The sequence below is a fragment of the Pelmatolapia mariae genome, linkage group LG1, assembly GCF_036321145.2.
Source record: "Pelmatolapia mariae isolate MD_Pm_ZW linkage group LG1, Pm_UMD_F_2, whole genome shotgun sequence".
In the NCBI taxonomy this organism is placed as follows: Eukaryota; Metazoa; Chordata; class Actinopteri; order Cichliformes; family Cichlidae; genus Pelmatolapia; species Pelmatolapia mariae.
The window spans coordinates 7,502,958-7,530,359 of NC_086227.1; the positions used below are offsets into that span (position 1 = coordinate 7,502,958).

General features: G+C 40.4%; 1 protein-coding gene across 2 annotated transcripts in view; it reads left to right on the plus strand.

Moving 5' to 3' along the window:
* Positions 1-6,239: 6,239 nt before the first annotated feature.
* mpped2a (metallophosphoesterase domain containing 2a) overlaps positions 6,240-27,402 on the plus strand; it is a 71,725-nt gene continuing 50,562 nt past the window's right edge. Inside the window, exons 1-3 of one of the 2 annotated variants that reach the window (XM_063471017.1) lie at positions 6,240-6,688; positions 8,027-8,136; positions 8,930-9,213. In XM_063471017.1, the coding sequence (XP_063327087.1) occupies positions 9,101-9,213 (113 nt within the window). In that variant the 5' untranslated portion in view covers positions 6,240-6,688; positions 8,027-8,136; positions 8,930-9,100. The remainder of the gene's footprint in view (positions 6,689-8,026; positions 8,137-8,929; positions 9,214-27,402) is intronic. The other variant, XM_063471008.1, reaches the window with a different exon arrangement.

The following is a 27,402-nucleotide window of genomic DNA, read 5'->3' on the forward strand; positions in this document are numbered from 1 at the left end:
GGACTACACATACAGGCTTTGACTCGTAAAACTGTGATGGAGCTCTTGGAAAATGCAGTCAGAGGACGGAAAGAAAGTTATCACCGTGATAGAATAAATAGTGGATTAATTGTGAATGTGCCTGCTCAGGTCATCACCTGAGGAGAACAGGAGCCACTTTAGCAGAGCAGCTGAGGACTGAGTGCAGCCCAGTGTTGTCCTCCTCTGAACTTCATCCAGTCAATTAACGTAATTTAATACACGCTCACTCCACGTGGATCACAGCGTGCCTCAGAGTTCTCCTAATTTATACGGTATTGACCATTTTCACACACATGTGGGGAGAGATGGAGAGATGGAGAGATGGAGCGGAGGCACACTGATTGTGTTGAATGGTTGCGAGTAAAGCTGGATCTCAGGGGTGGTGGGGCGGGAAATGAAGTGATTGTTTTATTTTTACAGTTTACCACTGCTAAAGTTGAAAGGGGCTTGGGAAGAAAGAGACGGAGAGGAGGCAAAAAGAGAGAGACTGACTCACAGAGTCCTCTTGAGTGAGCCTTCGTCTAGCCTTTGGCACAGAAAGTGAGCCTGCATATTACTCAGTCTATCGCAACACAGCAGGAGAATGGGAGGGGAATTAATACACTTGGCTTTCGTGCCAGTATGCTCTCTCTTTGCCTTTCTTCTGTCCTACACTTCTGCTCCTCGCTTTCTCTTCAAGCTCCACTGGACAAAAGCACTTTATGTGCTAATAAAATTAGCTGGTATGTAGATTTCAGTTCCTCTCCCCTACTTTTTTTTTATCAGTCCTATAACACCAGGCTGAGGAAGAGTAAGAAAAAGAAAACTTGAATCTTGAGATAGTATTCATTTTTGTGTGTTCATTTCTAAACACAAGGCTGGTGCCAGAAGAGTGCTGCTGCTGCTGTGGCTCAGGGGCAAAAAAAATTTTTTGTCTGTGTGCATTTCAATGACATAAACAGTATCTAGCCTGCCATACCCTCAGCAACCATCTATCTGCCTCCCATAAATCTGAATGACATTAACATTTGAAAAACCCCAACTCCTGCCTCTGTGCGGATGGGCCTCTCAGACAGACAGGCCTTTCGTTTTATTTATCCGCAAGGCGGGCAGTGAAGACAGACAGTGCCACAGACGGGCATAAATCTGTGCAGGTTAGAGCCGGTGAACTGCCGCGGCCGGTAGGTTAAGTGAATATCACCCTGTGCCTCCCGCAAGAAGCTTGCACTCCTATTTCCCTCTCCCATTAAATATGTGTTCCATTTCTTTTTGCCTTATTTGGATGGAAAGTCATTTTACCCTCTTTTATAGAAGGTCATAAAATATATAGTGTGGGGTTTTTTTAGCACTCTGCATAACATTTACATTTTCTATTGTATAAATGTGATTGGCGCAGCACGGGGCTGAATAAAACATTCACAGCAAAAGCCATTTCTTTCTCTGACATTTGGTCCCGTATCTATCATCAGTTTTCTATATGCAGTCAGGAGAACAAACGCTGGTCAAATGTTTAAATGTGGCCTCTCCACATAAAATTTAAACCCTGCTTTCACATTAACACCCCCCCGGCTAGTAGATGGAAATGCTTTTTTTTTTCTTTTTTTTTGCGCAGATAAGAGAAAAGTCAAATGGAAATGACTTGCAGGGCTGTTGTGGCAGTGGGGGGGGGGGGGGGGGGGGGGGGGCGCTGATGGTCCTGGGAAATTGAAGCATGTCAGTAAAATTAGAAAAAAGCCAGCCCTGCCTCAACTGGCAGACATGTAAATGTGGTGGAGCCTCTCAGACGGGCCCATTATGGATAGTCCCACACAGCCTTTTCTCATCAAAAATCCCATCAGTATATTAAAAGGTATAGCCTTGGCACTGACAAATTAATGCTTTATTATTATATATATTTTTTTAGTCTTGAATGCTTTAAATTGCTGTTGAACTCAGTGATGGACAGCAATTGCAAAATAATAATTTCCCTTCATTTTGATTTGCTCTACCTTACGTATAATGATTTTCACCTCAAGATCCTCTGTGGTCACTGAGGTGAGGTGGAGACTGATTCAAAGATTCAGAGAAGGCTGCAAACATGGAGGTCAACCATAATATTTCAAAGAAAGGCTTTATGGGATCAAAGAATAAGCTGCAATAAGCAGTGAAGGAAAGAGGTGGCAGCATTTAAATTATCATCAATTATTTAAAGTTTGTCTGTAGGCAGTTTAACTCATGACCCACAACACACACTCTAGTCTAATAAAGACCAAAGAAAAAATATATAGTGATTTATTGTTTCATCTTTTTAATGTTGCCTAAAGCTGAGACTTTTAATAGCCTTCAATTTGCTATGAAAATGTTCACTTTATCCTCAATACTCTCTTCTGCAGTTTTCTTACAGGCTGTGCAGGTAACTTTTCTGAGTAGATTGCATAGTTTGCTGCAAGAGGTTTCCCTTCACAGACACATGATAACTCCACACTAACGGTAGTTTAATGAGACTATAGCTGAATGACTATGAGTAACACCGAAGGTCTACAATAACAGCGAATTAAGTCAAGGTGAACGGCCAGAAAACGAGACGTGAAGAGAACGTGAACATCGCGTGGCAGCAGCACCCTTACAAACAACAGCTTTAACAATATAATTCAGAACTTTGGGTTTTTTTTTTTCCATTCTGTGCATATGTGGTGCACATGTGGTGCCGAGCTGTGAATATCCTGTAGATGTGATGCATCATTAACTATGATGGAAGTAGTTGGGCACCTCCATTTTTCAGAAGTGGACAATAACTTACAGCTGGCGTGTTTACATTATTTGAAATGAGATTGATTGCAAGACAGAAAATGATTAATGCAGTTATCAGTTCACACTGAGTTACCAGTCAAAACTACAGTCAAACTCAACAGCACAAACCCTTCGTCCATAAAGCTCTGTGCTGCTGCACCCTGGAGACAGGGCCTCACCTGGAGAAGAAACTTGTAGTAAGGATTGTAAATGAACAATGTACACTTAGCAAACAGTGTAAAATACAGCACGCCATTCATTGTGCTTGAGCAGTGGATGTTTGTTGTAAACATACTGTCAGTATGTGGAAGCTTGGATTCAACACCACAAATTGCAAAAGACTAAAGGTGCTTTAATACACTGATGGATTACCACTGTAGAGCGTTCACTGTTTTCTGATTGGGGTGGTTTCAATTGGCAAAATCAGTTTTTCAAAGTTAGTATGGCTCATTATCTGGGGACAAAAAATACATTACCTTTCAAACCACTAAGGAAAGATTACAGAGTGATTATAAAATGCGGACCTCACATTGATTGATTTATTAAGTACTGTTTTTTTGTTTTGTTTTGTTTTAAAGCAGGATATGACTAAAGGATACCCTGCAGTGTTGAACATTTTATCACTAAATGGTGTCATGATTTATAAACTTTACAGAATATTGTATGAAATAAGATTGATAATACGACTAAATAAGAGAAAAGATCAAATTACACAAGAACCCAACAAAAAATCAAAGCAACAGGTCTTCAGGAGAGATTAATCTAAATCAAGAGTACAATGCGTTTTTACAAAGAGTCATCTGTAACAACACGGTGCTGGCGCTGTCATGGTTTGGAACTACATTTTAGAGAGTGGTGTATAGGATTTTGTTAAATCTGACAGAATTATAAAAATAGAAATGTACCATCAGATTTTAGAATTGTACAAAATCTGTTCTTGCCTTATCTACTGTATTTCCAAAAATACAGTAGATAAAAATATAAAAAATGAGAGGTGGCTGAAGACTTTTGCACAGTATTACAATGTATATGTTAGTTATATGATACAAGAGCAGGGGTGGACATAAGTGGTCCACAGGTACGCATGCGCTGTCAAAATAAAAAACACGCACCAGATAAGAAGTTGTCCGCTAGAGTGGGATTTTCACGGCATATTCTGCACCACATCTCTGTGCGTTCATCATTTGTTTGAAGCCAGCTCACCTCCTGCAACCACTTTTCCGAGAATACACGCTTGTTTTGCGGTTCGGACTCCTGACATTTCTTTAGAGGTGGAGGAACACCAAAGTAATTGCTTAAAGGAGCTTGCTTCTTCGACATCTTTAAGAGTTCTAAACAAATGTCTGTCTTCCTCCAGAAAATCTTATGTATGCAAATGCGCGTTGCAACTTCTTATCTGGTGCGCATCTTTTATTTTGACAGCGCATGCGCACCTGCGGACCACTTATGTGTACCCATGTACAAGAGTATAGTTTGAATAATTGTGTTAATTCCCACTGAGCCAAACTTGATTTTTTTTTAAGATGGCAGATACCCTACTTTGCTCAGGTGATGACAATAGAGCCTGTACCATGCACTGAAAAAGAGTATAATTCAAAGCTGATGGCACCCAGACCTTGAGATTAGATTATTTCTCTACACGAATGCGGTATCTGATGCTTTATACCTTGAATACTGAAAATGTGACATCAGTTTCATGCGGAAATACATTTTAAACAAACAGATCATAGTAAAGGCTGCACACCATGAGAGAGAAACACAAAAAAAATCAAGATCAATCAAAAAATTATGTGTTTGAAGAAAATCAAGACAAGCCTTTTTCCTAGACTTCACTTATACTTCAGAGAAGTGATAGTCGGTGAGTTAAACCCTGGTGATCAGGAAGCTGCTTTTACAACCAGTCAGCCAAGTTTCAGGATTTTCCCAGTTTGGAAACTGTGCTGCCCCATTTCAGGTTGTGTGATGGACTCCCACAGGTACTCATTAGTATTGTTTACTTGTGTACCCAAAGGGGCCATGCTGTCTTCTAATCATAGATTTTACAACACCTTCTACACTCTGGCACCATTTCCCACACATCTGTGATCTTATGAAAAAAATATTCCAGGTCAACATTTCCACTGATCTATGTTTCAGTGTGAGAATGTGCATGCTAGCTGATGCTCAAATACATGGAAAGAGTGAGGCATACAGGTATCCAGTTTACCCATAAAAGATAAAGTGCATTCCTATCAGTACTTTCCTGTCTGTCACTGCCAGGACAATCACTTAGCTTCAGTATATATGCTTGTTACAAACAAGTTCAAGGTACAGCTACCAAAGTATTGATTACTGCATATTTCAAGGAATAAAATCAACAACCTTCTTATTAGACCATGGCGTAAAGCCTGTTATCCAAAAGCAAACCTTCCAGTCCACAGCTTTCTTCATGGCCAACTGAAGACACAGAGGGAGAACAGTAAATTTCGGAACCTGGATGGATGCTTCTTAGTATTTCAAGGTTTAGGTTTTCATGTTATGAAATATTCCTGACATGAGTGTTTGTCATGGTGTTAATCTGTAACTAAAGGCTGTTTGGTAATCTGCCAAGTCTATTGTTAATGTTCTCAAAAGACACTGAATGAACTATTATAGATATTTGGATTTGTCCTCTAGATAAAAAAAGAAAAGGCATGATAAAAGCGGAAGCTATATGTTAAGACAAATACTTTGATCTAGCTTAATAAGCATGCATTCTATGACTTATAAATCATTAATTAAGCCATTAGGTATACTTACAGACTCTTTGTAATGTTCTTTAAAAAACAAAAAAAGTTCTGTTTAATAATTTAGAATTTAGCTTTTTTCCAGGCAACAATCTTCTGTACCACAAAAATGCATTAATTTAGATTTTAAATATTAATACTATCAGTCAATACTTGGAAACCTATATTTATTAAAAGCTAACTCACTTGACAACTCTTTATAAATAACGTATTTGCTACTACTTGTAATCCCCTTTATAAAGATCACATCATTAGTAAGTTGTAGCATTTATACCAGACATACTTGTTTTCTTCCCCACAGACATGTATTCCCAGCATCTTAGTGTCGCCACATAAATGACTGATCAATCTTCAATAAATCAATTGAATATTACAACATATCACATTTCTGCAGTCTAGGCTCTATATACTTATATATTTTGTAAATTAGCTGGCAGTTTAGAAACATGGGCTTAAAATAATAATTATGTAAATATGCATTGTGGTTTAATAAAGTATTATTTATGCCAAAGCAACGTTGTTGTTACCACACACAAAAAATACTCATCCTGGCTAATCATCGTTACTCATTTCATTCATTTGACAAGACTTGCCATTTCCGAAAGTAAGTGAATGCAGCATAGAGCGGGACTGCGCGAGCACCCTCCTCCTTCCCCGCCCTCCCCTCCACTTCTCCTGCCTCTTGCGTGTGCCCGCCGGTAAGGGCACGCGCACGGGAGGTGGCGGGGGGTTGTGCTTGCTCCTGCTCTCTGACCCCAGTGGCAGCTTCGACTCACTGCACTCCGGCTCCCCCTCCGTCAGACCGAAGCTGTTCTCGCGCTCTCTCTCTCTTCCCCTCTTGTCTGTCAGTGTCTCTCGTCCTTCTCTCTGGCTTTTACCCCCTCCGCTCTCTTCTTGTCTGGTTTCTTTCCACAGGAGCCAGCAGAGGTCCCGCCGGGTCGAAGGTTCTGCCCTATCTGCCTAGCCTGCTGCAACCCCCGGACGGTCGCGTACGAACCTGCCCGCTCTACTGCTGCTGCTGCCGCATGGACCCGCGTCCCTCCGCCGCCGCTGCCGCCGCCTCCTCCGCCGCCGCTGCGTAGAGGGCGACCCCGACCCGACACTCTTTTCTCCGGCCACAAAAAACACGCACAAAAACCCCCCACACGACGAAGGTAGAACAACCTTTCCGCTTTTCTTTGAGGACCGAAAAGGGAAGGGAATGAGGGGGGAAAGAGAGGAGACTAGGAGGGAAAAAAAAAGAAACCCCTGACACAAAGCTGTCGGTTATAAGGTGGCTTGTCATTTACGAGGAAGAGCCAGAGGTTAGCGCGACGGTGTTGTGACACTGACCACCTTTGGGTGCATTTAGTATCTCAGAAGCAGAGTTCAGGATTGCACGGACCTTTCTTTTTGTGTACGTTCCTGCAAGCGGCGGTGTTAATAGCGAGCGGCGCATAGAATGCATCGTTGTGTGTGCGTGTTATCAGAAAGGGTCAATTTATTCGCCTTCAACCCCTCCTCTGCTTACCGGAGTGATTTCTACTCGTGAAGTTAGCTATATGCTGGCGTACGAGCGCGCTACATATCCGAGGACTGCACCGACCATGTGTGCGCGCACCGACGTTACAGATAAGCAGCTCAACGCGAAGCTACAGCGTGCATAATAATAATTAAAAAAATCTATTGCCAGGGCAGGTTTAGCAGGCTAAGCTAGAGTGCTAGTTGCTACTACTGTAGCCATAAGGTAGAGACAGACAGACAGGCGAGTTTCGGCAGCCCGACACACACATAGAAACACACACACAAAATCAGAAGACTGTGGAGCATGCTGCACACAGATTTTCGGCCTACATTTGCAGAGAAAAAGCAAATTTTCCGAGTAACTGCAGCGGTAGCACTACTAGGTTCAGATTTTGCACTGATTGCAGAGGAGGTGAAGTGCAGGACATCCGATAGGGCAGTTTTGTACAGAAGTGAATTTTCTTTTCATTTTTTTTTAATTTAAGGCCCAGGAAGATCAATACACTTGTTTCATGTGTAACAAGGATTTTAATGGGACTCTTTTTTTTTTCCACACTTTGAAATGTAAAGAGTTGAGTGTGCAGTGGAACTGCTTAGATTTTGCTCATGCATTTTTAATTTTTATTTATTTATTTTATTTTAAAAGTCTAGTTTAACCACGTTTTTCTCGGCTGGCATATATCTTTTTGACTTAAATTTATAGCGTGCATAATAGGAAGCAGGATGCAGCCGACCCAGAAAACATAAATCAATGCTTTAGTGAAAATAGGACATTTTCTTTAAAAACAAAAACAAAGTTTAAATTGGGGTCTTGTTTATCCAGCAGCTGCTTTTTTTTGTTTTTATCTCACTTCTCCATCCAAGGATTTAACCATCATGTGAACTCTCGAGCTTTGTTGATTTCCCTCCAAAAGATATGACAGACTTGTTAAATTGAGGGCATTTTTTTCTCCCTCTTTCTTTTCTTCTCTTGCTCATGGCTGCATCAGGAGGTCTGGTATAAAACGGCTGTCAAAGCCCACAGTGGCCACTTTACTATCAGTTAGGGAGGTCAGACAGGAGGGAGGCTCAGGGTGCAAGGAGACTCACAGCGGATCTGGTGAGTGAGCTCCAGGGATGCATTATAGCAGCATTTTCTTTTTTAAGTCTTTGTTGTACAGTGGAGCAGAGATGCCATAGCATCTCATTAATTGCTAGTGGATCCTTTCAAAATTGGAGCATGGATATGTTTTTGTGCTTGGCTTACAGTCAGTGGGGAAGGAGACCTCTTTGATGCATGCATTGTGAAGAATTTCTCATTTTATAGAAGCAATTGCAGCAATTCCTCACCAGCAGAGATTCTGCCTGCAGCCTTTCTTTTTGTTTTTTGGGGGTTTTTTTTATTTGCTTGTAGTGATTTAAATTTTTTAATTTAATTTTTTTACATTTAAATATGTTTTCATTGAAGCTAATAAAGTGCTTTCCAGAGTAGAAATTTTTGCTTAAAAAGTCAGAGAAGAGTTTTTTGTAAACTTCACTCTTAAGAAATTCCCTTGCTGCTTTTAAAGGTAGAGTACATCTGCTAATTGTGTTTAAATTGCCTCATTGTATTTTTCTATTGAGGCTTTTATGAGGATGTGTTTGATGAGCTGTTTGAGGATTTTTTTTTTCTAGCAAATTTCAGGTGGTTTCTGTTCTCTGAAGCTGAATAAGACTGTACATGCCGTCACTGCATGCATGCATGCTTTGTCTTTAGTCTTTGCATTTGGGTAGAGCTTCACTTTAAAATGTATAAGTCTAACCTGCGATATTTTTTTATTTTCTTATGCGAAGCCCTTGCTCGTGAGTGTATTCAGAAGAAAGTGCACGCCTTGTTAAAGCAGCTGGTGTGTGTGTGTCTCCTGTCGGTGCAGAGTGCAGTGTGTCGTGGTCGAGTCAGTCGGCCGGGTTGCTGCTGCTGCTGCTCCTGCTGCTGCAGGGAGGCTTCCTGGGCTTCTGGAGAGCGGCTCTGAAGGATGACCGCCGCACGGCTCGCTGCTGAATCTCGGTGAACGAACAGCATCTCATGTCCAAACTGTGGAAGGATGGCTCATGGCAAAGTGACCATCACTGTGGACGAGTACAGCTCCAACCCCACACAGGCCTTCACGCACTACAACATCAACCAGAGCCGCTTCCAGCCCCCACACGTCCACATGTAAGTTCACGCTCACACACACACAAACACACACACACAGTTGTTATGAGCTGGCAAAGTTAAATCAGAAAGAAATATTTTCTCTCTCTCCAAATGAATTTTATTTGTGATCTTTATTCCAAACTGAGTTGGTCACGAGGAACATTTAAATGACACATTGCAGCAGTGTCATTTATAAACCTGCACTTTCTGTGACATTTTAAACTAATTTCAGAATCATGCATACGCTTTAAGAACAATACAGGAAGCCAGCAGGTTTAATGTAGTCTCTGTTTACACTCCTGATATCACTGGCCCTTGTTCACTGAGTGTATGGTGGTGTGTGATTTAACGCAATACAAACCATTCTTTGTGAATAAAAGTTTTAGCGGCAGTGAAGCACTGAACAAAAGTGCAGCATCTGCAGACTAACACTGATTCTGTGCATCACACACACTTGCGCTGGTTTTTCTAACTTGTGGTGTTGTTTTATTTATTTATTTTTTTAATCTTTCTTGCATGTGCTGTTGTTGCGTACTGTTCACCGGTGTGTGCTGCGGTCTCGCTGTGAGACGGTTATCATTTGTGCCATGTTGTCATTGCGGTATGTGGACGCTTTGTCTGCATTAAGGCGCTCTCCTTAGTTATTTATTAGACCAGTTACTTAGTGTTGCTCTTGTCTGATGTGGTTATGCTGCTCCTCTCATTAGTGGGTCAGAGCGCTGTGACCCATCAACCCTCGACACACACCCTCACACACAAACACACTTTACAACGCTGTGTTTTAGCTGTGACCAGATATTAACAGAGCTGCAGCTCACTTTGTGTCTTCTTCCAATTAGAGCAGTTGTGAGATTTTTCCAAAAGGTTGGTGACTGCTGGTTTTGTGTACACTGCGTGCTCGTGACATTTATTCTCTGTGTATGTTGTGAAGTTAACCTGCAGCAGGGCCAGGAAGAGATTGAAGAGCCTGTTTGTAGTTTCCATCATCGCTGTAATGGAGTTGTTTGTCATTTCTTTCTTTTCTCCTGTTTTCTTTTTCATTTTTTTGCCTTTACGTGTGCATTTATTTATTGGGAAAAGCACAGCCCATCAATTTATTTTCTTTTTTCTACATCATGAGCGGAACACACAGGGATAAATGCAATTTATGGCCGAAATAAACATTGTAGAGCAGTGCCGATGGTGACGCTGCTTTGAATTTTTGAAAGTCAAAACACCAAAATGTACAATAATGTGAGAAAATCCAGCCCACGCCAAAACACAGAGCGCTAACCAAAGCATTCTAATCTTTGTTGTAGGCAGCTTTCACAGTGAGGTCTGTACAAATGTGCCGTTCCCAAGTCCTCACATATAATTACGTTGTTGGGGGTAAAATCACAGCAAAGCTCAAGGCTTTTTTTCCCTCACAGTTTTCCTTGTTAGCACAGAAAATGGTAATCATAAAATTGTCAGTTTAGGCAATGTTATGGTAAAAAAAACCCAAAAAAACAACAACATATGATTGACTTGTGAGAATCCTTTCATTGCAGCACCTTCAAAATCACATCTTAGAGATCGCTGAGACGCTGTTCCAGAGAGCTGCAGAGCCACGATTAAAGATTTGTGCACACATGTTCGATCTTGTTGCGCAGTTACAGCGTTCTCAGATCACACTGAAATCAAAGGTGAAGCTGAAAAATTGGCAAATCAACGTATTAAGTGGAGTAACCATGTCGCCTTGGCGTGTATGAAGCCAAATAAGAGGCCGGGAGAAGTCTTTGCTTTGGGCTGCAGATGCGGTGGTGGCAGGGTGTTTGCACCAGGCTGAACCGAGATGGCAGCTGTTGGTATTGTCGTGTAGAACTGGAGTTTTTTTTAATTAATTAATTTATTTTGTATGTGAAGTGTGAGAGACTGAGATAATGCAGATATGTAAACAATCATAAAGGAGATGTTTTTAGTCAGTCCAAGATCTTCAACAAACAGCTGCACTGTTTCACTTTAGGGAGCAGCAACATCTGGCAGACAAGTTTTTTTTTGTTGTTTTTTTTTTAAATATTGTTTGCCTGAAACACTCATAGTCCCACAATCCTCTGTGTGTGTGTGCGTGTGTGTGTGTGTGTGTGTGTGTGCATAATAATCACATTCATGTAAGCAGGATTATTTTTGGGAGATGGAGTATTGTAAACAACTCAGTGGAGTTTTGCCTTCCTCTTGGTGTTGGCAGTGTTCTCACGATTGTGCCACTGTGTTGATTTGGGATTCCTCAGCTGCAAGTGGGGCTGCCAAGTACAGCAAGTGCCCATGCCTCCGAGTGTGGTGAAAAGAGAGGCGACCTCACCTATCAGCTTGCGTTACATCAGTCCTATTTTAATGAATCGCAAAGACAGCATTAAAAATCAGAACAAATGCGCCGTCGTGAGTCTGGGTTAACACATGTCGAGCAGCACAGGATTCACCAGAACAGAGTCTGGTTTGATGTTTGGAGAGGCTTCCGCAGTCTTTGAAAAGGCAAATAATAGAACATCCACACAATATTTTTGTTTTGTCTTTATAAAAATTAAAAAAAAAAAACCAAGAAAAACAAACGCATCCTCTCTGAGGTAACATTTTTTCTGAAATACCATGGTTTATTTTTGGATTTATTATTTTTATGCTTCTTGGATTGACAGGGTTTGTTTTTGGTTCCCTGGGAAGTCTTACTATGGTTTCTCACTGCCTTTTTATTTGCAGTGCTGCAGCAGTTGTGCATAAGTTGAGTTGTGAGTGCCTTACATAAAACATTTTTGGAAGAAAATGGAAAGAGGAGGAGGGGGAGAAAGCAAAGTAGGAAAAGGATGGATCTTCCTGATGTTTACAATGAAACTCTTGAAAACATTTTCTAAAAGTGGATCATCATCTTCATTCGTCATCTGGAGACTGTTTTACTTTTATTCCAGACGATGACAAACGAGAACAGATGCGGCTGTAAGAAAGTCGTTATAAGGTGTATTTTTGGTGTTATTTTGTGAAAGAGGGTCTACGGCTGGAGTTTCAGTTCAGTGCAAGAGGAACAGAGTGGTAAAAATGTAATAATACAGTGGTTGAAAACTTTGAGAATGTAATCTCAGTATTTATTCCTATAATCACTGTAATCAGGTTTTTTTTGTTGTTCTTGTTGTATTTTTTGCTCATTGTGGGGGAGGGGGGGGGGAGAGAGTGGGTTTGTTTTAAATCCAGTTTTCAGTGTGATTCTTTTTGGAGGTGAAGCCCCTGTAGAAGGGGATGTGTTAAAGCCATGGGGCCTCTCAGCAGATATGTGTTTGGATAAATACATTAGGCTGTTTCCTGGCTTCCACAGAGCCTGCAGTGTTTTACCCTGTCATTCTTAAACTCGGTCTGGGAACCCTGAGATTACACGCGCTCACGCACACACACACAATCCTCCGAGCCCATCCCCCCCACCCCCACCCCCGCTATGTTTAAGTGCTTATAGAATACGAGCTCTGTTCGAGGAAAGTAAAGGCTTGTTTAGATTTGGGAGATAATGATCCGACTTGCTCGCCGTTCTCTCACTGCATCCGCAGTATTTGGACATAAATAAAGTTGTTGCTTCTCTGCAAGCAAAGAGAGGGGTGGAGGCTGGGGGGTGGGGGGTTGCCCGCCTTTTGAAATATAATCCTCGCTCTAATGTTTTTTTCCCCTCCCGTCCTAGACAGAATATTTAGATTTCTCAGATGGAGTACAGCAGTGCCTTTTGTGTGGCGTGGAAGGTATCATTCCCTGACCCGCATATGAAAACATGAATAGAGCACGTAGAGAGTCACGCACGCACACAGTGGCGCTCATAAGCTGATGCTGTGGAACGTGACCCCGAAGTCAAAGTGGACTTTCTTCGGAGCATGGGACGCCCCTGCCTCTGTGTGTGAGTGAGCGACAGGCTCAGTCTGGCCCAGTTTGCGTCTGGTTTATTTTTCTGTGCCGACTGTGTTTCTTTTTTTTTCTCCTTTTAACTCCCTCTCCTCAGCCCCCTCGTCATCGTCTTGTGAAATGAAATGCTCAGCAACTTGGAACATATGCTTCGAGTTGGGACACTAATGACTTCGTATCCAATTTGGGCAGGATCTGGGCAAGACTGTGGGAAGGCCTGACACACAGGCACACACAGACAGACAGGCAGAGCTGAAACTAAAAGGACTCCTGAAAAGCTCTTGAAAAACATTTACATTTCAGGATTTAATAAGACTTTAAATGATGTTACTGGACTTCGGGGGAAGGTTGGTGGCAAGTCATATCTCTTAACATTTTGACATAGACGGCTGAACTGGATCGCTCTTAACCTTTAATTTCTTCAGGTTCAAAGTGGAATTAAATCCTAGTTGTACTGCAAGTAATGATAATTTTTCCAATCAGTTACATGTTGGTAGTTTTTTTTTTATTGTTATTATTAATAACATGAAATTGTCAAAAATGTAAAAAGTGCCCAACTAGAAATCCTTACTTTTGAGCAGGTGGAAAGAGCTACTGTTGCACATTTTTATGCCTAAACCTAAGATTTTGTAATCACATTTTAAGCAGTGGAGTGTGCAGGTGAGACATGAGAAAAAAAAAAAAAAAAAAAAAACCCACCCAGCATAAAACACTGGAGGGAGAAACGCGATCCAGGCCCGTAATAACGAGGAGTTAATCAAGTGCACCGGATTAGATTGGGCAGAGATGATGTTGTTGGTGGTTGATCTTGATCGCAGATGTGTTGGCATTTCTCGCTCGATGATTTAACTGCATTACGCCATTAACGCCTTTGGAGTGTTAATTTATTTAATTCCCACTGGATGTGCGTGCCATGCAAGCCAGCAAAACTGTGTCAGCAGAGAAAGCTTTCTCAATCACCGCCAGGGTCGGTGATGGGAGACGTTTTTGTGTCATTAAAGATATAATCGGATTGAACAACATTATTTATCCATTCATGAGGAATAGCCGATTTAAATCTCGAATTTTATTCCTTGACTTGTGATATCTTCTTTCAGACCCAACCTGTAAGCCCCGTTAAATCATGTTTGTCATTACGGAACGAGTTTCCCTGCATGGATTCAGCATCACTAACAAGAATCATGCTGGGATTTTTAATGAAGGCCCAATGGCAGTGCCTCAGGGAGAAGAACCTACGCTGCAAAGTTGTTGTCCATTCCTCACTCTGAGTTTTTTAATGGCACCTGAAAAGGGACTCTGCTGAGTTAAGAGCATTCGGAGCATTTTTAAAACCTCTGTTAATATGGACAATGGTGTTTTTGCCTTTTCCTCTCTTTTTATTTTCACAGTGAGCCCGCTGTACCCCTCAGCTTTTCTTTGTGTTAGAAGCATTAGGAGCAGCCTGGAATTTATTCTTACATGTTATAATTTTTAGCATTTATTAGGATTTAAAGTGATTTTTGTGTGCGTGCGTGCGTGCGTGCGAGAGATTGGGGGAAAAAACAAATGTTGTTGCCGTCCAGAACATTTAAGCAATGGAGAGAAAAGATTTTTATATTGCTTTGTAATTCCTCGTGTACTTATCTTTATTCAATTTTATCTTAATACAAAGCGGTGGAAATTACCTATGTCGATACTACCAGAAAAAATTATAATTTTAATCTGATAAATGAAAAGCTTTTCCTAAATTAAGGAAAATAAGAATTGCATCCATCTATGTGTATGTTGTAAAATGTGGCAGGATTTTGAAGTGTTTTTCAAAATTCTGAGAAAGCCAAAATTTAAAAAAAGAATATAGCCAACCTGTACAGCTTCACACCCAAAAATCACTGGTGAATACAGAGATGCTCCACCCTCAAGCGATAGTGAGGTTGTAGAGAACAGAGAGTCTTAAAATGTTTTCTTTTCCCTTGTGATGCTGGTGCTTTATTACTGTTTACTGTCTGTTAAAATCAGTCACTGGAGACACCTGAGCTCATTACATTGACTGCAATGCACAGAAATGGAATTTCCCCCGACCCCCCTACATGTGAAAAAAACTTCCACATTTAACAAAGTCCTTCTTCTCCACATGCCTCGTTAATTATTCCTGCCCTGTGAATAATTGAGGAGATTGTAAGTATGAATCATTTACCGGTGCATCAATACACGTGGATATTCTGACACGAGCTGGTGAGGAAACGCCAAGAGAAGCACACGCACGGCTTTGACACTTTCATTTTCAGCACAGTCCTGGTTTTATTAATGAACTCCTGAAGGATTTTTTTATGTGCCATATTTCCTTTTTCTAGTCTGTTAGAGGAGAGCTGTAAAAGCAGCAGAGGAAATGGCTTTTGGAACTGGATTTGTGCACAGTGAGAGGAACTGTACCCGTTTCTGAGCCAATGCTGTCGTGTTTGCGTTCGGTGAAATTCAGCTTTTTTTTTCAGTCTGCGTAAATGAGTTGGCTCATTGCAAAGAGGGAGGTCACTCAGTATGTAGAGTCACGTGACAGAAGAATCCTTTCAAGGTGGCGGGATGATAATTCAACAGGACGTTTCCATCTCCGAGTCGGTAATAGTAGCTTTTCCACCCATGTGACTCCATTTTTAACATGAAATGGACTGTGTCTCCGTCCAGGAGATCCTGCTTTTCTTCGATCATGTTGTGGATAAACAAGTTAAACCTTGTTTACGCGAACCCTTCAGCAGGGGGGTTGCTTTGAAGATGAAAAGGCTCACATAATTGGTGATATAATTGTTGAATAAATGTGTGATTTGTAAATAGAAAAGTTCTAAAGCTCCCTCCTTTTGTCTGATTTCTCAGTGAGCACAGCACAACAAACACCTTCTCCTCAGAGCTTCAGTTGGTCATTGCAGACCAAAAGTAAAAACAGGAGAAAACAGAATGTTTCTGCTTTTGCTTCATGTTTGTTTGAGTTCTTGAGGCGAACCAGCCATTTAGAACAACAAGGCTCTGTAGTGTCACCACCATACCAGCACATTAACCTAATATTATAGTCAGGGTGCAGCTTGCAAAAATGTTGGAATGGATAACTGTTTACTATATATGATGTATGCACATAAAGATTTGACAGTATATATGTATATAGATATGCAAAACGAATCAAAACTGTATATACAGCACACTTTAGTTCAGCGGTAGGTACGGTGGATGTTTTAAGTGTTGGGTGGCACGGTATAGTTGTTAAGGAGACCTAATATGCTTTTCCATCCTTTGTCGTATGTTGTTGCAGCGGTGTATTTTCACATTAAATACATTATGCAGTCATCTTATGTACAAATAACCTGCCGCTCAGTTTCAGGGTTTTTTTTCTACTTGAGAGTAGAAAAAAGATGTAGTAGAGTAGTCTCTATTACGTCACAGAGCGTGGATAGTCGTAATCTATTTAGCTAAGCAACACAATAAAGGCTATGAAGACAGAAGCCCCACACCCTAATTTTTTTTTCATACACTGGATAAATAAATTGGTATTAATAAGGCTGCTCTGTTTAGAAATAATTACTCCTAAATACACTTGCAAGTGTTTTGGTCAATATTCAGGGTTTTGTTTGTTTGTTTGTTTGTTTTAAACACGATTCACAAATACTCATATTCCTTGGATTAAAGGTAGATTTTTGTGGCCTTGATATTGATTTGCTTTAATTGTATTTTAACTGAAATAATTAAGAAAACAGTGTGAGCTGAACTAAGGCTGCCAGCTTGGTGGGTAAAAAAAAAAAAATCTTATTGGACCAAATATGTTTAATTGTAGTGTTTCTTAAAGCAGCAGCTACACAGTCTGCTTTTCACTGGTGACTATTTCACTGCTGTTGTTGTAATGCTGTTATTTCTTTATTAGTTTGTGGTTCACCTACACCCTGAAGGTAAACCTCTTTCCAGAGTCTGTTCCTGCTTGTGGTTGTCTGGTTTAAAAACCAAAAGTGTCTCCAGATGACAGATGATGATCCACTTTCAGGAACTAAAATATGTTCAAGATTTTGTTTTGTCTGATGTGAGGCGCTTGGTGTGAGGTTTCCCTGCTGCTTCTTCACCTTTGTTTATTTGGGTCACATGGTTGTGATTTAGATCGGTTGTAATGGAAATGCTAGCCCAGATTTAGATCTCTTTAATCTCTACCCACGCCTTCGATTTATTCATTGATTCAAATGGGTTAGAAAAAACAGCAAAGACAGTCAGATGTTTGGGTGGTGCAGTCGTCTTTCTGCTACACTGGTCCCTTTCTACTTCACTCTAACAAGGAATGGTGACAAGTGCAAATGAGATGCACGTAGCTGTACAGGTTGGTGTCCTCCATCTCCCCTATTCAGTCAGTTTGACCTAGCAGTCTCTGTAGACTAGACTAAAAAAAACTGTTACTGAAATTATACATCAGACCCTACTGAGAGCAAATGGCTAAAATAAATGCATCAGCCTGAATAATAAGAAAGTGAAGAGCAATTCACTCGCATTATGAGACTATTGATTCGCCATAATCAGACTTTCCCAGAATTGAAAACGCCTCAGTAGTCTGTGTTCACGAGTCAGTGGCATATAAAGAGCTCCCAGCCTCATGTTTACCCCTGACCTCGGCATCCCTTCTTCTGTTTTAACCTCAAACAGTTTGTGGTGGAGCAGCAGTCGCAGTCACAGCTCTCCTGAGAACAAAGCGCTAGTCGCGTTCAGTTGCCTTTTGTTTCTGTCGGCCTGCCACTGCTTGCCAGCAGGAGTGGAGGGGCTTTTGTAACAGGAGAACCCTCTGATTAAGTTCCCTCTCTACCCCTGACCTGCTGCTGGGGCCTGGCGGGATGGTGGTGGTGAGGGTTAAGTGACAGTTGACATTGGACAGGTCTTCTTTTCTTTCTTTCTTTCTTTTTTCTTTTCTTTTTGATGTCTTTGAGATTTTGGGCTATTCGTGCATGCTGGACCTGGCATCGCAGGGCACAGTCGCTTGATAATGTCACGTCATCTTTAACATGAAGCACGCTCAGCCTGCAGCTTCTCAATGTGACAAGTCGTCCGTTTATGCAGTTTAAAGAGTGTTTAGCTTGACTTTAGCGATGACTCATTTGTATAGTCGTTTTATGTCTTTTTGTAACACTTTGTGGAAGTCGATTTTTATGGAAGATGTTCTTTTTCTTTTCACAGAGGTTTTCGTGAATCTGTGAGTGCATCCTACTGTTTTTAAGGGAGATAAATAACATTTCTCTGTGAAAAATGAGGAAGACAGAAGAATGTTGTTTTTAAAAAGTGATGTAATATGTGTGTGTGTGTGTGTGTGCGCGTTATGGCATTTTTCATCTGAACGAAGCTGTAAAAATTCTTAAGGAAGGAAATGATATATGGCTTTTAACTGGGTAAGATTATGAAGCCAATCAGATCTGCATGGCTAGGCTGTAGTTTTTAATAGTTCTGGTTGGTACCACAGTTGTTTCGGAGATCAAACTCTATCCTATAAATCCTAAAAAATTCTTGGCGCTTTAAATACATACATATGTATTCTAAATGGAACCTTAAAACCAGCTCTGCTCTTAGCCTTTGGAATAATCTTGTCTTTTCTAGTGTTATATTAAAAGTCACTTTTTAATACAGACTTGCTCCCATGAGCCATGCTGTCTGTCCAGGTGAACACGCAGCTCCACTAGTTTATTCTCCCCACAGTCCGCTGGTTAGTGTTTGGCCCCGGGGACCACGTCATGACCGTCTCCTCAGCCTTTTCTCCCATCAGCCCTGCAGCCAGGCAGACTGTCAGCAGCACAATTAAGGGCTGTGCCATAATGAAAGGGGCATTAGCAGAAGCAATTTATTTCTCAGCGCAGTGCCGGAAGGTTTCTCCAGCGCTGATATTCCAACGCAGGCTTTGTGTGCTCTACTCAGCCATTAAGGGAGGGATAAGGAGGACACACACTAGCTGAACAAATGAAGTAGGGGGGGAGCATCAAGGCGTAAGGCCACATTTCACCATTCTTGAAAATCAATTCTGATTTGAATATTTTTACTAATATACTTGTGTGTTTTCATTTTTTTTCTTAACTATTTTATAAATGCACGTTCTGTTTGTGCTTTGGCCCCTCTTGGATTTTTCCCATTTTCTCGTCTCCCACCTTTGCCTCTCTTCTCTGCTCAGTTGTGCACCCCCCACCACCAGCGCCCCTTTCTCCGTTATTCCTGTGTTCATTTTGTTCGTCTGAAGTTTATTGAATTAACGCAGACAGCTGAAACGCAGAAGATAAGAGAGGCGCTCAGTGCTCCTCTCAGAGAAATGGTATTGCAGCGTGGATGAGTGAGCGGTGTGTTTGCGTGCACGCGTGTGCGTGTGTGTGCGCGACTCTTACAGCAGGGGGAGGGGAGCTGATGCAGAGGTTATAGACAGAGGAAATGGGGAGCATTGTGTGTTGATGTTTCTCCTGAAAGGGCGATAAAGGGAGTTTGAGAGTGGTGAAAAAGTAGTGTTGTCGTTGTCTCCAGTTTCATTGTTTGCCTGAGCTTTCCATTTCTTTTTGCAAAGTCGACACGCAATCAAATTTCTCTTTACATTCTAAAAAAAATGAAGTGCATTATCATTTATCAGCTGCTATGATTTCTTTTTCTTATGTCGTGCTACCGCACACTGCTCAGTTTACAATCAAACCAACTTTTGTGACCAACTGCATGATACTCACTAATAAACCAGTGTAAACATCATGTTGTTTTTAACAGTTCAGTTGGTTCTTCTTCTTGGAAAACGTTATGGGCTGCAACAGAAAAAAATTATGTTTTTAAAAGAAAAAAGAAAAAAAAAAGGTAAAAATGTTTTCTTCAAATGACAAATTAATGTTTGAGAAACTGAACCCAATCAGAGCTTTAGCCTTTTGCTTGAGTGGTTATTATAAATTGCTGATACCTTTTCAAATTAACAGCTAATTGATTATTGGGAACATCTTTTTAGTAGTACCAGAATCGGACATAACATTTTCAAACAGTAATTCAATCCTGCAGTTTCCCCTTTAATGTGGTTCTGTACCGCAAACCTCTCCCCTCTTCCTGTTTCCTACAGATTTCCCCAGCACTTGAAGCAAGATGTCCTGAAAAGTCTGTTTGCTTATTTTAATTTTGATGTCACATGGGAACATTTTAGCACTGAGTATACACGTTTAATCAGTTAAAACAAATATTAAACGAAATATTTTAGAGTCAAGTGGACATGAGATGCGTCTTTCAGCTGGTCAGTGAATCACTGAGTATACAAGTCGTGATCCTCTGTATCATGTATGGATAGGCTGACAGGTTTCGGTTAATTTGCAGACTATTTCCACATTTTCCTTTTGACCCTGGAGGTTTTAGGTAACTCCACTCCACTGGTGGTCTCCATTGATTAATGGGACAACTCCATTAACAACTAAGAAACAGGAAGAGGCTAATCCTTTGGTAGCAGGTGGTAGCAGGTATAAAATATATGGGCAGCTGAGACGGAAACAAGGGGACAGCTCAGATGTCATTAGCTTTGCTGGTGTGGACCAGATCCCAAATCAAAGCCTATTACACCATATTGATACCTGTGGTTTTCAGATTTCAGGCATGCTCATTCTTTGCTAGACTAACTTGCTAAGTGAAGTTCATCCATTTATTCATCCATCTTCTTAACCGCTTATTCAACTAAGGGTCACAGTGAAGCTGGAGAATGTCACTGGGTAAGCAGGAGGGTACACCAAGGATAGGTCACCAGTACATTAAGTTCATACATAATGTATTGTATGCATAATGTTTATTGTTGTATACAAGTCCAAAATCATAAAATCTCTGTAGATTAAAACTGATTAGTCACAACAGTCACTGATGGTGTTAAAAATACGTTAAAAATGTTGAAAAGACTGACAAAATTCCCTGCAGTGCTTCTGTCTACTCGCGTCTTTCTGTAGCTGCGCCTGCGTAGTGGCATCTGGGAGACTGCTGCTAACTTTGGTGGAGCTTGGAGAGCGATTACCGTGACTTATTAGAAGCGTGACAGTCAAACATGGTTTTAATGATGATTAAAATTCGAAACGGTAACGCTAGCAATTGGGAATTTAACCACGGTAACCATGGTAACTGTGTTAACCGGTAAGTGTGTGACAAAGAAAAACAGAAGCTCAGTTGTTATGATTTTGAATATCTTGCATAGTTGTTGTTCTTCTTTCTAGTGAGAAATCAGCTTAATTCTGTGTATTTATGTTTAATCACATTGCATTATCCCTAAAAATGGCATAAAGTTTATTTCAAATGTCGGAGCACTCCTATTGGAAGAGGATAATTACAGATTTTCTAAACTGCTAAAACACTCTCTTCTATTCTCCGAAGCCCATTATCAGTGTCCACAGCCAGTTTATTGAATCAGTCACTCTTTTGGCAAAATCTTTAACAGTTTTCACCGCGTTAGAAACAATTTGCAGAATTTATTTGGCCTTTTTTTTTTTCTTTCTTTCTTTCTTTCTTTTTTTTTCTTTTTCTTTTTTAAAACAGTAACACTGAGAAAGAAGTTAAAAACAACTAAAGCACAGATGTCATTTCCAAAACACACTTTGTTCACTCTTGCTGTTAATGATGTCAGTTGACCATTATACACCAGTGAGGGTGAGCTGAAGGTCAACAGCAACAATAGGTGGGAGCAATCTGAGAAGCAGAGGAGGAAGATGAGGAAGAGCCAGATCAAGAACAGTAATTACAGATGAAATTTGAGCAGCTGTGATAGACCATGTTTTTGTATATGAATGATGAACCACATGAAAAGAAAGAGGGGAAAAATATATTCTGGGAGACTTGGACAATGAGTGCCTCCTTTCACATTTTTCACCTACAACATAATGTTTACTTGATTCATACTAAAAGTAAGGACGGTAAATAGTCCTACTTCATGTTTCATAAGTCTTGTGGGATATACAGTATGTATTAAATATAAACATTTACTGTGTGCTTTATTGTGATTGTTCTGTAAATAAAGGAAGTAGAGCAAAGTGAACAACCTGGCCTAAACAGGTCATCTGTTGCGTCCATAATAGTCTTTACTGTATTCTGATGTTTCAATGCAACACTTATAATAATAAAAAGCAAAATTTGAGATGGGGGTGGCAGTGGTGGGTCCCGTTTCTGTATTTGCATCACATTTTTGTAGCTTTTGCAGAATTACACAAGAGCCACATGTGGTTGGAAAGATCTGGGTTTTGTGTTCTGAACACTGCGTTTTCATTTGTTTTCATGTAGACTGTAAATGAATGCCTTGTACTGTTATTATTTTGACTGGCTCTGTGTGATCTAAAACACTACTGTGTGGTTTTGAGCATGGATAACACTGTTTTCATGCCATTCGTGTGGTTTTTGCCAGAAGGGTCAGGGGTTTTTGTTCAAACCCAAATTGGAAGTTGGACTTTGTGATTAGGAATTTTGAAGAAAAGGGTCTAAGGTTTCAAAAACATGAATGAACATTTGTGACAAACTGTAACTAAATGGCTTATAAAGCCGACCGCAAAAACATTTGGACAAACTTTTAAAACTTTGCCATTTACAAATGAAATTCGACTAGGCTACAAAAAAACATTTACAAGCAGATCAGTCAGAGCGCAAATGATTTCTCAGACTTCACCCATCTTTGAACTCTGACTTCATATTAATGTCATTCTTACTCAGAACTGCCTTTGTGTCACTTGCTATAGTAGGTGTATCCTATTAGGAACAGATTTTGTCATCATTACGAACATGCACAGATTTCCAGAGTAAAACAATACAATCCCTGCTGTCAGTGAGAGCTCAGACATTTGAGAAAGAGGCAATAAACTCTCAGACTATGGTGTCTCTAAGAGTCTTGGGATCTTCAGGCTCACCTGTCTCTCTTTTGTCTTTGTACTCTATAGTTTCTTTGATAAAATAATGACTTTCACGGTTGCAATATTTGGGAGGTTACAGTTCTGCAATGACTCTTCTGGTCTTTTTGTTTTCTACATTAGGTTGTATACATGAAGTCATCTGTTTGTGTTGGACAGCAGGATTTAAATGTAACCGGCTCTTCGTGCTGTGCAGCACACACTAGAGATCTGTGGGTTTTTGGTCTTGTTTAGGGTTTTTTTTTCTCCACTAAGAAAAAATGAAAACGGAAGAAATGCAATCAATCATAATGATTATGTGGAATCCTTAAAGAGCTCAGCGAGCCAGGAGAGTGACAGAGATGGCGACCTTCTTATCTCCACCGAGTTAAGAGTAGCGAGCTCAGGCAGCACTTTGACCCCGTTTGCTTGTGTGTTTTTTCAAAAGGCCACGGAGCCAAGTGCGCTCAGTCAAACGAATGTCCTCCTACAGACATCAGAGAGCACTTCTCCTTTCCTCCTTTGCTCTCTCCCACACAGTTGTTTTTCCTCACAGTTGCACTCTTCTGCAATGACACATGTGAGCAAGAACTGTATAAGGTCCACGCTTTAGCTGCGCTTCACATTTACTTTGTTCAGTTTTCCTCTCTGCAAAGCACCTCCAGCTTGTGACTTTAATGCTGCTATTGTGAGCGCGGTATTTATGTGAGGGTTTTATATTACTCCAGACTCTAATGTTAATAATCACATCATGATATTGAAGTGATTAATTTACAAAGTCCTTGTCAAATTTCAATCTGCTGCATTGTGTGACATGAATAAATGACTTTAGAAGAGATACTTCACTTTTTTTTTTTTTTTTTTTTTTTTTTTAAATAAAGCAGGGAAGAAAGAAAGAACAAGCTGTTGTTTTGTTAGAGAGAAGAGCTTTTCAGATCCAAACTGTAGATTATTTATAGTCATCTGCAAATTTTGTAATTAAAGACGCAATAAGGGCATGACAGTAAGAATAAAAACCGTTGCAGCAGTATAGTTGGATTTCTTTAAATTGACATTAGTAATGTGGTGTTGCAGCCATAGGTGAACAGAGTTAATGCCCTTCGGTTTCCCAGCTGAAGGATCACAGGCATTTCTTCATTGCCGAGATATTTCTGCAGCCGCAAAGCTCAGTTTTGTGTCAGCTCCAGTGTCATGGCGGATTTCAAAGTGTGCTCCTGCCCTCCCCAAGCGCATTAGCATTTCTCCTCTCCCCCACCCCCCCCTCCACAGTCTTCCCTCTGATGTCACACCGAAGCTCAGACATGTTAACACAAACCTTCATGCTAACACAGTTCAGTCTGTCACTGGAGAATATTCTTTTACCTGCTTCTGGAGCACAGGAAGACTTTTTCATTTTCGCTGTCTCCGTTTACAATAGATCAGAGGCCTCTGCTGCACCGCTGAACTCCTGAACTCCTGTATACATTACTAATGAACCTCTGGATTGTTATACAGTCATATGTTAACAGGAAAGACAGGGGCGCGCTCTCGCTCTCTTTCGGTGTGCGTGTGTATGTGAGACCAATGCATTACTGTCATGAAGGCTTCTTGGCCTGGGCCTGCTCTAATTGATAGGGGCTGCTGGTATTTACTTACATTCTCTGGGCGGATTAAATCTCAAAGGAAAGGGGAGGTTGTTTTTCTCCTGGCTTTGTTTTAATATCAATGCTTTTGTGTGTGTGTGTGTGTGTGTGTGTGTGTGTGTGTGTGTGTGTGTGTGTGTGTGTGTGTGTGTGTGTGTGTGTGTATTTTTGTCATCCCATGTGGTTCTGCATTTGTCCTTTCTCCATGACGAGAACTGTCCAATCCTGTAAAGCTGCATGCCGCCCAGGTACCACAGAGCACCAAATCTAATCAGCTGCTACAGTCAAATGTACACGCTACTTTGCTGGCTTCGTTTTTTTTTTTGTGTGTGTGTGTTAGGAGTAGAGAGACTCATTTACTGCACACAGTCAATAGTAAATATCATTAACTCTGTGGCTACTTTTTAATTTTGTTCAGTGTGTTTAATATGTAGTCGAGGTCTGCTTGGATAACTGAGACACTTCATATGCTACAGTGTATCAGAGCAAAGCTGAGGTCTTCCAGCTAAGGGACAGAAGCAACAAATAGCAAATGCTGACTGACTGCAAGGGACATGCAAGAAAATGTAAGTCGAAGGCAAGCAACTGGTCAGACTGTAGTCAGTAGACCAGAATCAGGCACTGGGATGTACATTAAAGATCTAAAAATTAAAAAGGAACAATACAATAACTGAAGAGGTCTTTTCTCAATCAAAGTTGCTCTTAGATTATTGGTATTGGGTGTGAATGGCATAGCTCTGCCTTTGTATTTAAGAACAAAAGAGAAGGTAAGTGAAGGGAAAGTTTGTTTCAGGTATTGCTAATGTTTTGTAAGAGTCACAGATCCATGATTTTACCCCATCCTGTTGGCTGGGGTCTGCAGACCTCACAACATGTAAACAGCTGATAAGTGGTGGGAATCTGTAAGCTTTCCTGTCTGAAAATCGAGGGTTTTTTTTATGTAGTGCACAGCCGACGTTGGCATGTCAGTCAGTGTTTAAGCATATTTTTTGCGGTACATTGAGTTTATGTAGTTTTGTAGAGTCAACAACAACAAACAGTTGTTCTACACGGAGATGCAGACATGTTGAGATGATAAAAGTTTGTCAGCTGGATTTAACTTTTCTGTTTCTATCAAAGCATTTCTGAATGTGCGAGACCTTTTATGGTCAGTGCTACAAAGCAATGAATATGACTTTTGAATGATTTTTGCTATTCAGTGAGTTAGTCATTCTTTCATGTATTGATTTTTTTAAATCATATTGGTGAAAATATATTTGCATCTTTTTTTCTTTTTTTTGGCTTTTGATTAAAAAAATTATACTCTAAATCACAACATAGCACTTCTATGTAGGGGTCACTGATGGGTATGATCAAGCCACTAAATGAAGTCGCGTCTTTTTGAAGAGTGGTATTCATAATATTTTGGAGGTTGAATGCTGTGCATAAGTAGGGTTTTCCTTTGAGGGTGAGAATTGACATTGACGGAGGCTAAGAGAGGGTTTCTGGAATCAGACCGACAGCAGACTGCACACTAGAGATGTTTGTCACAGACAGTGACCAGCTTGTTCACCGTTGTCTTACCATTAACACAATCCTGCGACATTTTAACTCAACAAAAAGTGTTTTAAAAAGGGAACAGCACCAGTATCCAGGCTGTCTGTTGGCTGGCCACGTCTAATTTTCTGATCTGTGTGGCACAGAAAAAAAACGTGAAAATGTGAACACACAAGTACAGCCACACACACACAGACCAGATAAGATGTTCTTTTGTGCAAAAGTGCCTATTTTCTCCATCTCCTTTAATGGCGTTTCCTCCAGTCTGAAACCTTTTGATTTCATCTGCTTCTCTGGCTGTTTCCACGCCACGTTTGTGCACACATGCAAGTTTAACTCTGTGTGTGTGTGTGTTAGTGCGTGTGTGTGCGTGCGCGCGCGCATACTTGTCAGGTTGGAGATTGCAGTGTTGATTATGTGTCTGATGTTGTCGACGGAGTGACATCCCTTCTAATGAAATAATGGTCTAGTGCCAGAGTGGTGGAGGATTGCACATTGTAGACCTCAATTATAGACAAGATTTTTTTCCCTCCTGTCAGAAAAAAAATACAGGTTTTTCTTTCCTTTTAACACAAGTGCTTACAACAAACAAAAGGCTAAATAAAGGAGTTACTTTTCAGCCAGACTTGGGTCTAAGTGATTTTTCTTTAGATAATGGATAGAAAGGACACGGAATGCCTTAATTCACCATCTCTTTAGCCAATCTGATGCCACAAAACAGCTATTGCCCTCACCATGTGCAGAAATCAGCCACAGCAAACTGGTTGTTTTCCAGTCCACACTACACTTTTTTTTCTTTTTTTTCTTTTTTTTTCGGCGCTCTTGTAATGTCCCCTCTTTTCTTTGAGATGGATTTTACTCTGCTACATGCATTATCCTGTGAGCCGTGTAATTTATTTTGCACAACAAATGATCTTTTTAAGCGTCCTATTTTCTGCTCTGTCCCTTCTAAAAGCTGCTGTGAAATTAGCATATATTTTCTTTTTTTTAAAAAAAATTAAAAGTCTTGTTTTGAGGATACTTTATATTTTATCACAAACAGGGAGACAATTTTCAGATGGTCATTTTCAAAATTGGAAATTGAATAAATAAAAATCAGGTTTGACTACTTTAAATTTCATTATTTTTATTTTTTTAATGACAAGGTAAATAGAAATTTCTTGAGAAAGCCGAAGCTCAGACAATTCAATTTTTATTTTTTTTTATAGACGGTAAAGTGTCTTCAAACAATCTCAGTATGTGGCTATTGTCACAAATGGTGACAAAATGTATCAAATCACCATTTGTGACAACAGCCACACACTGAGATTGTACTGCGATCAATATACTGA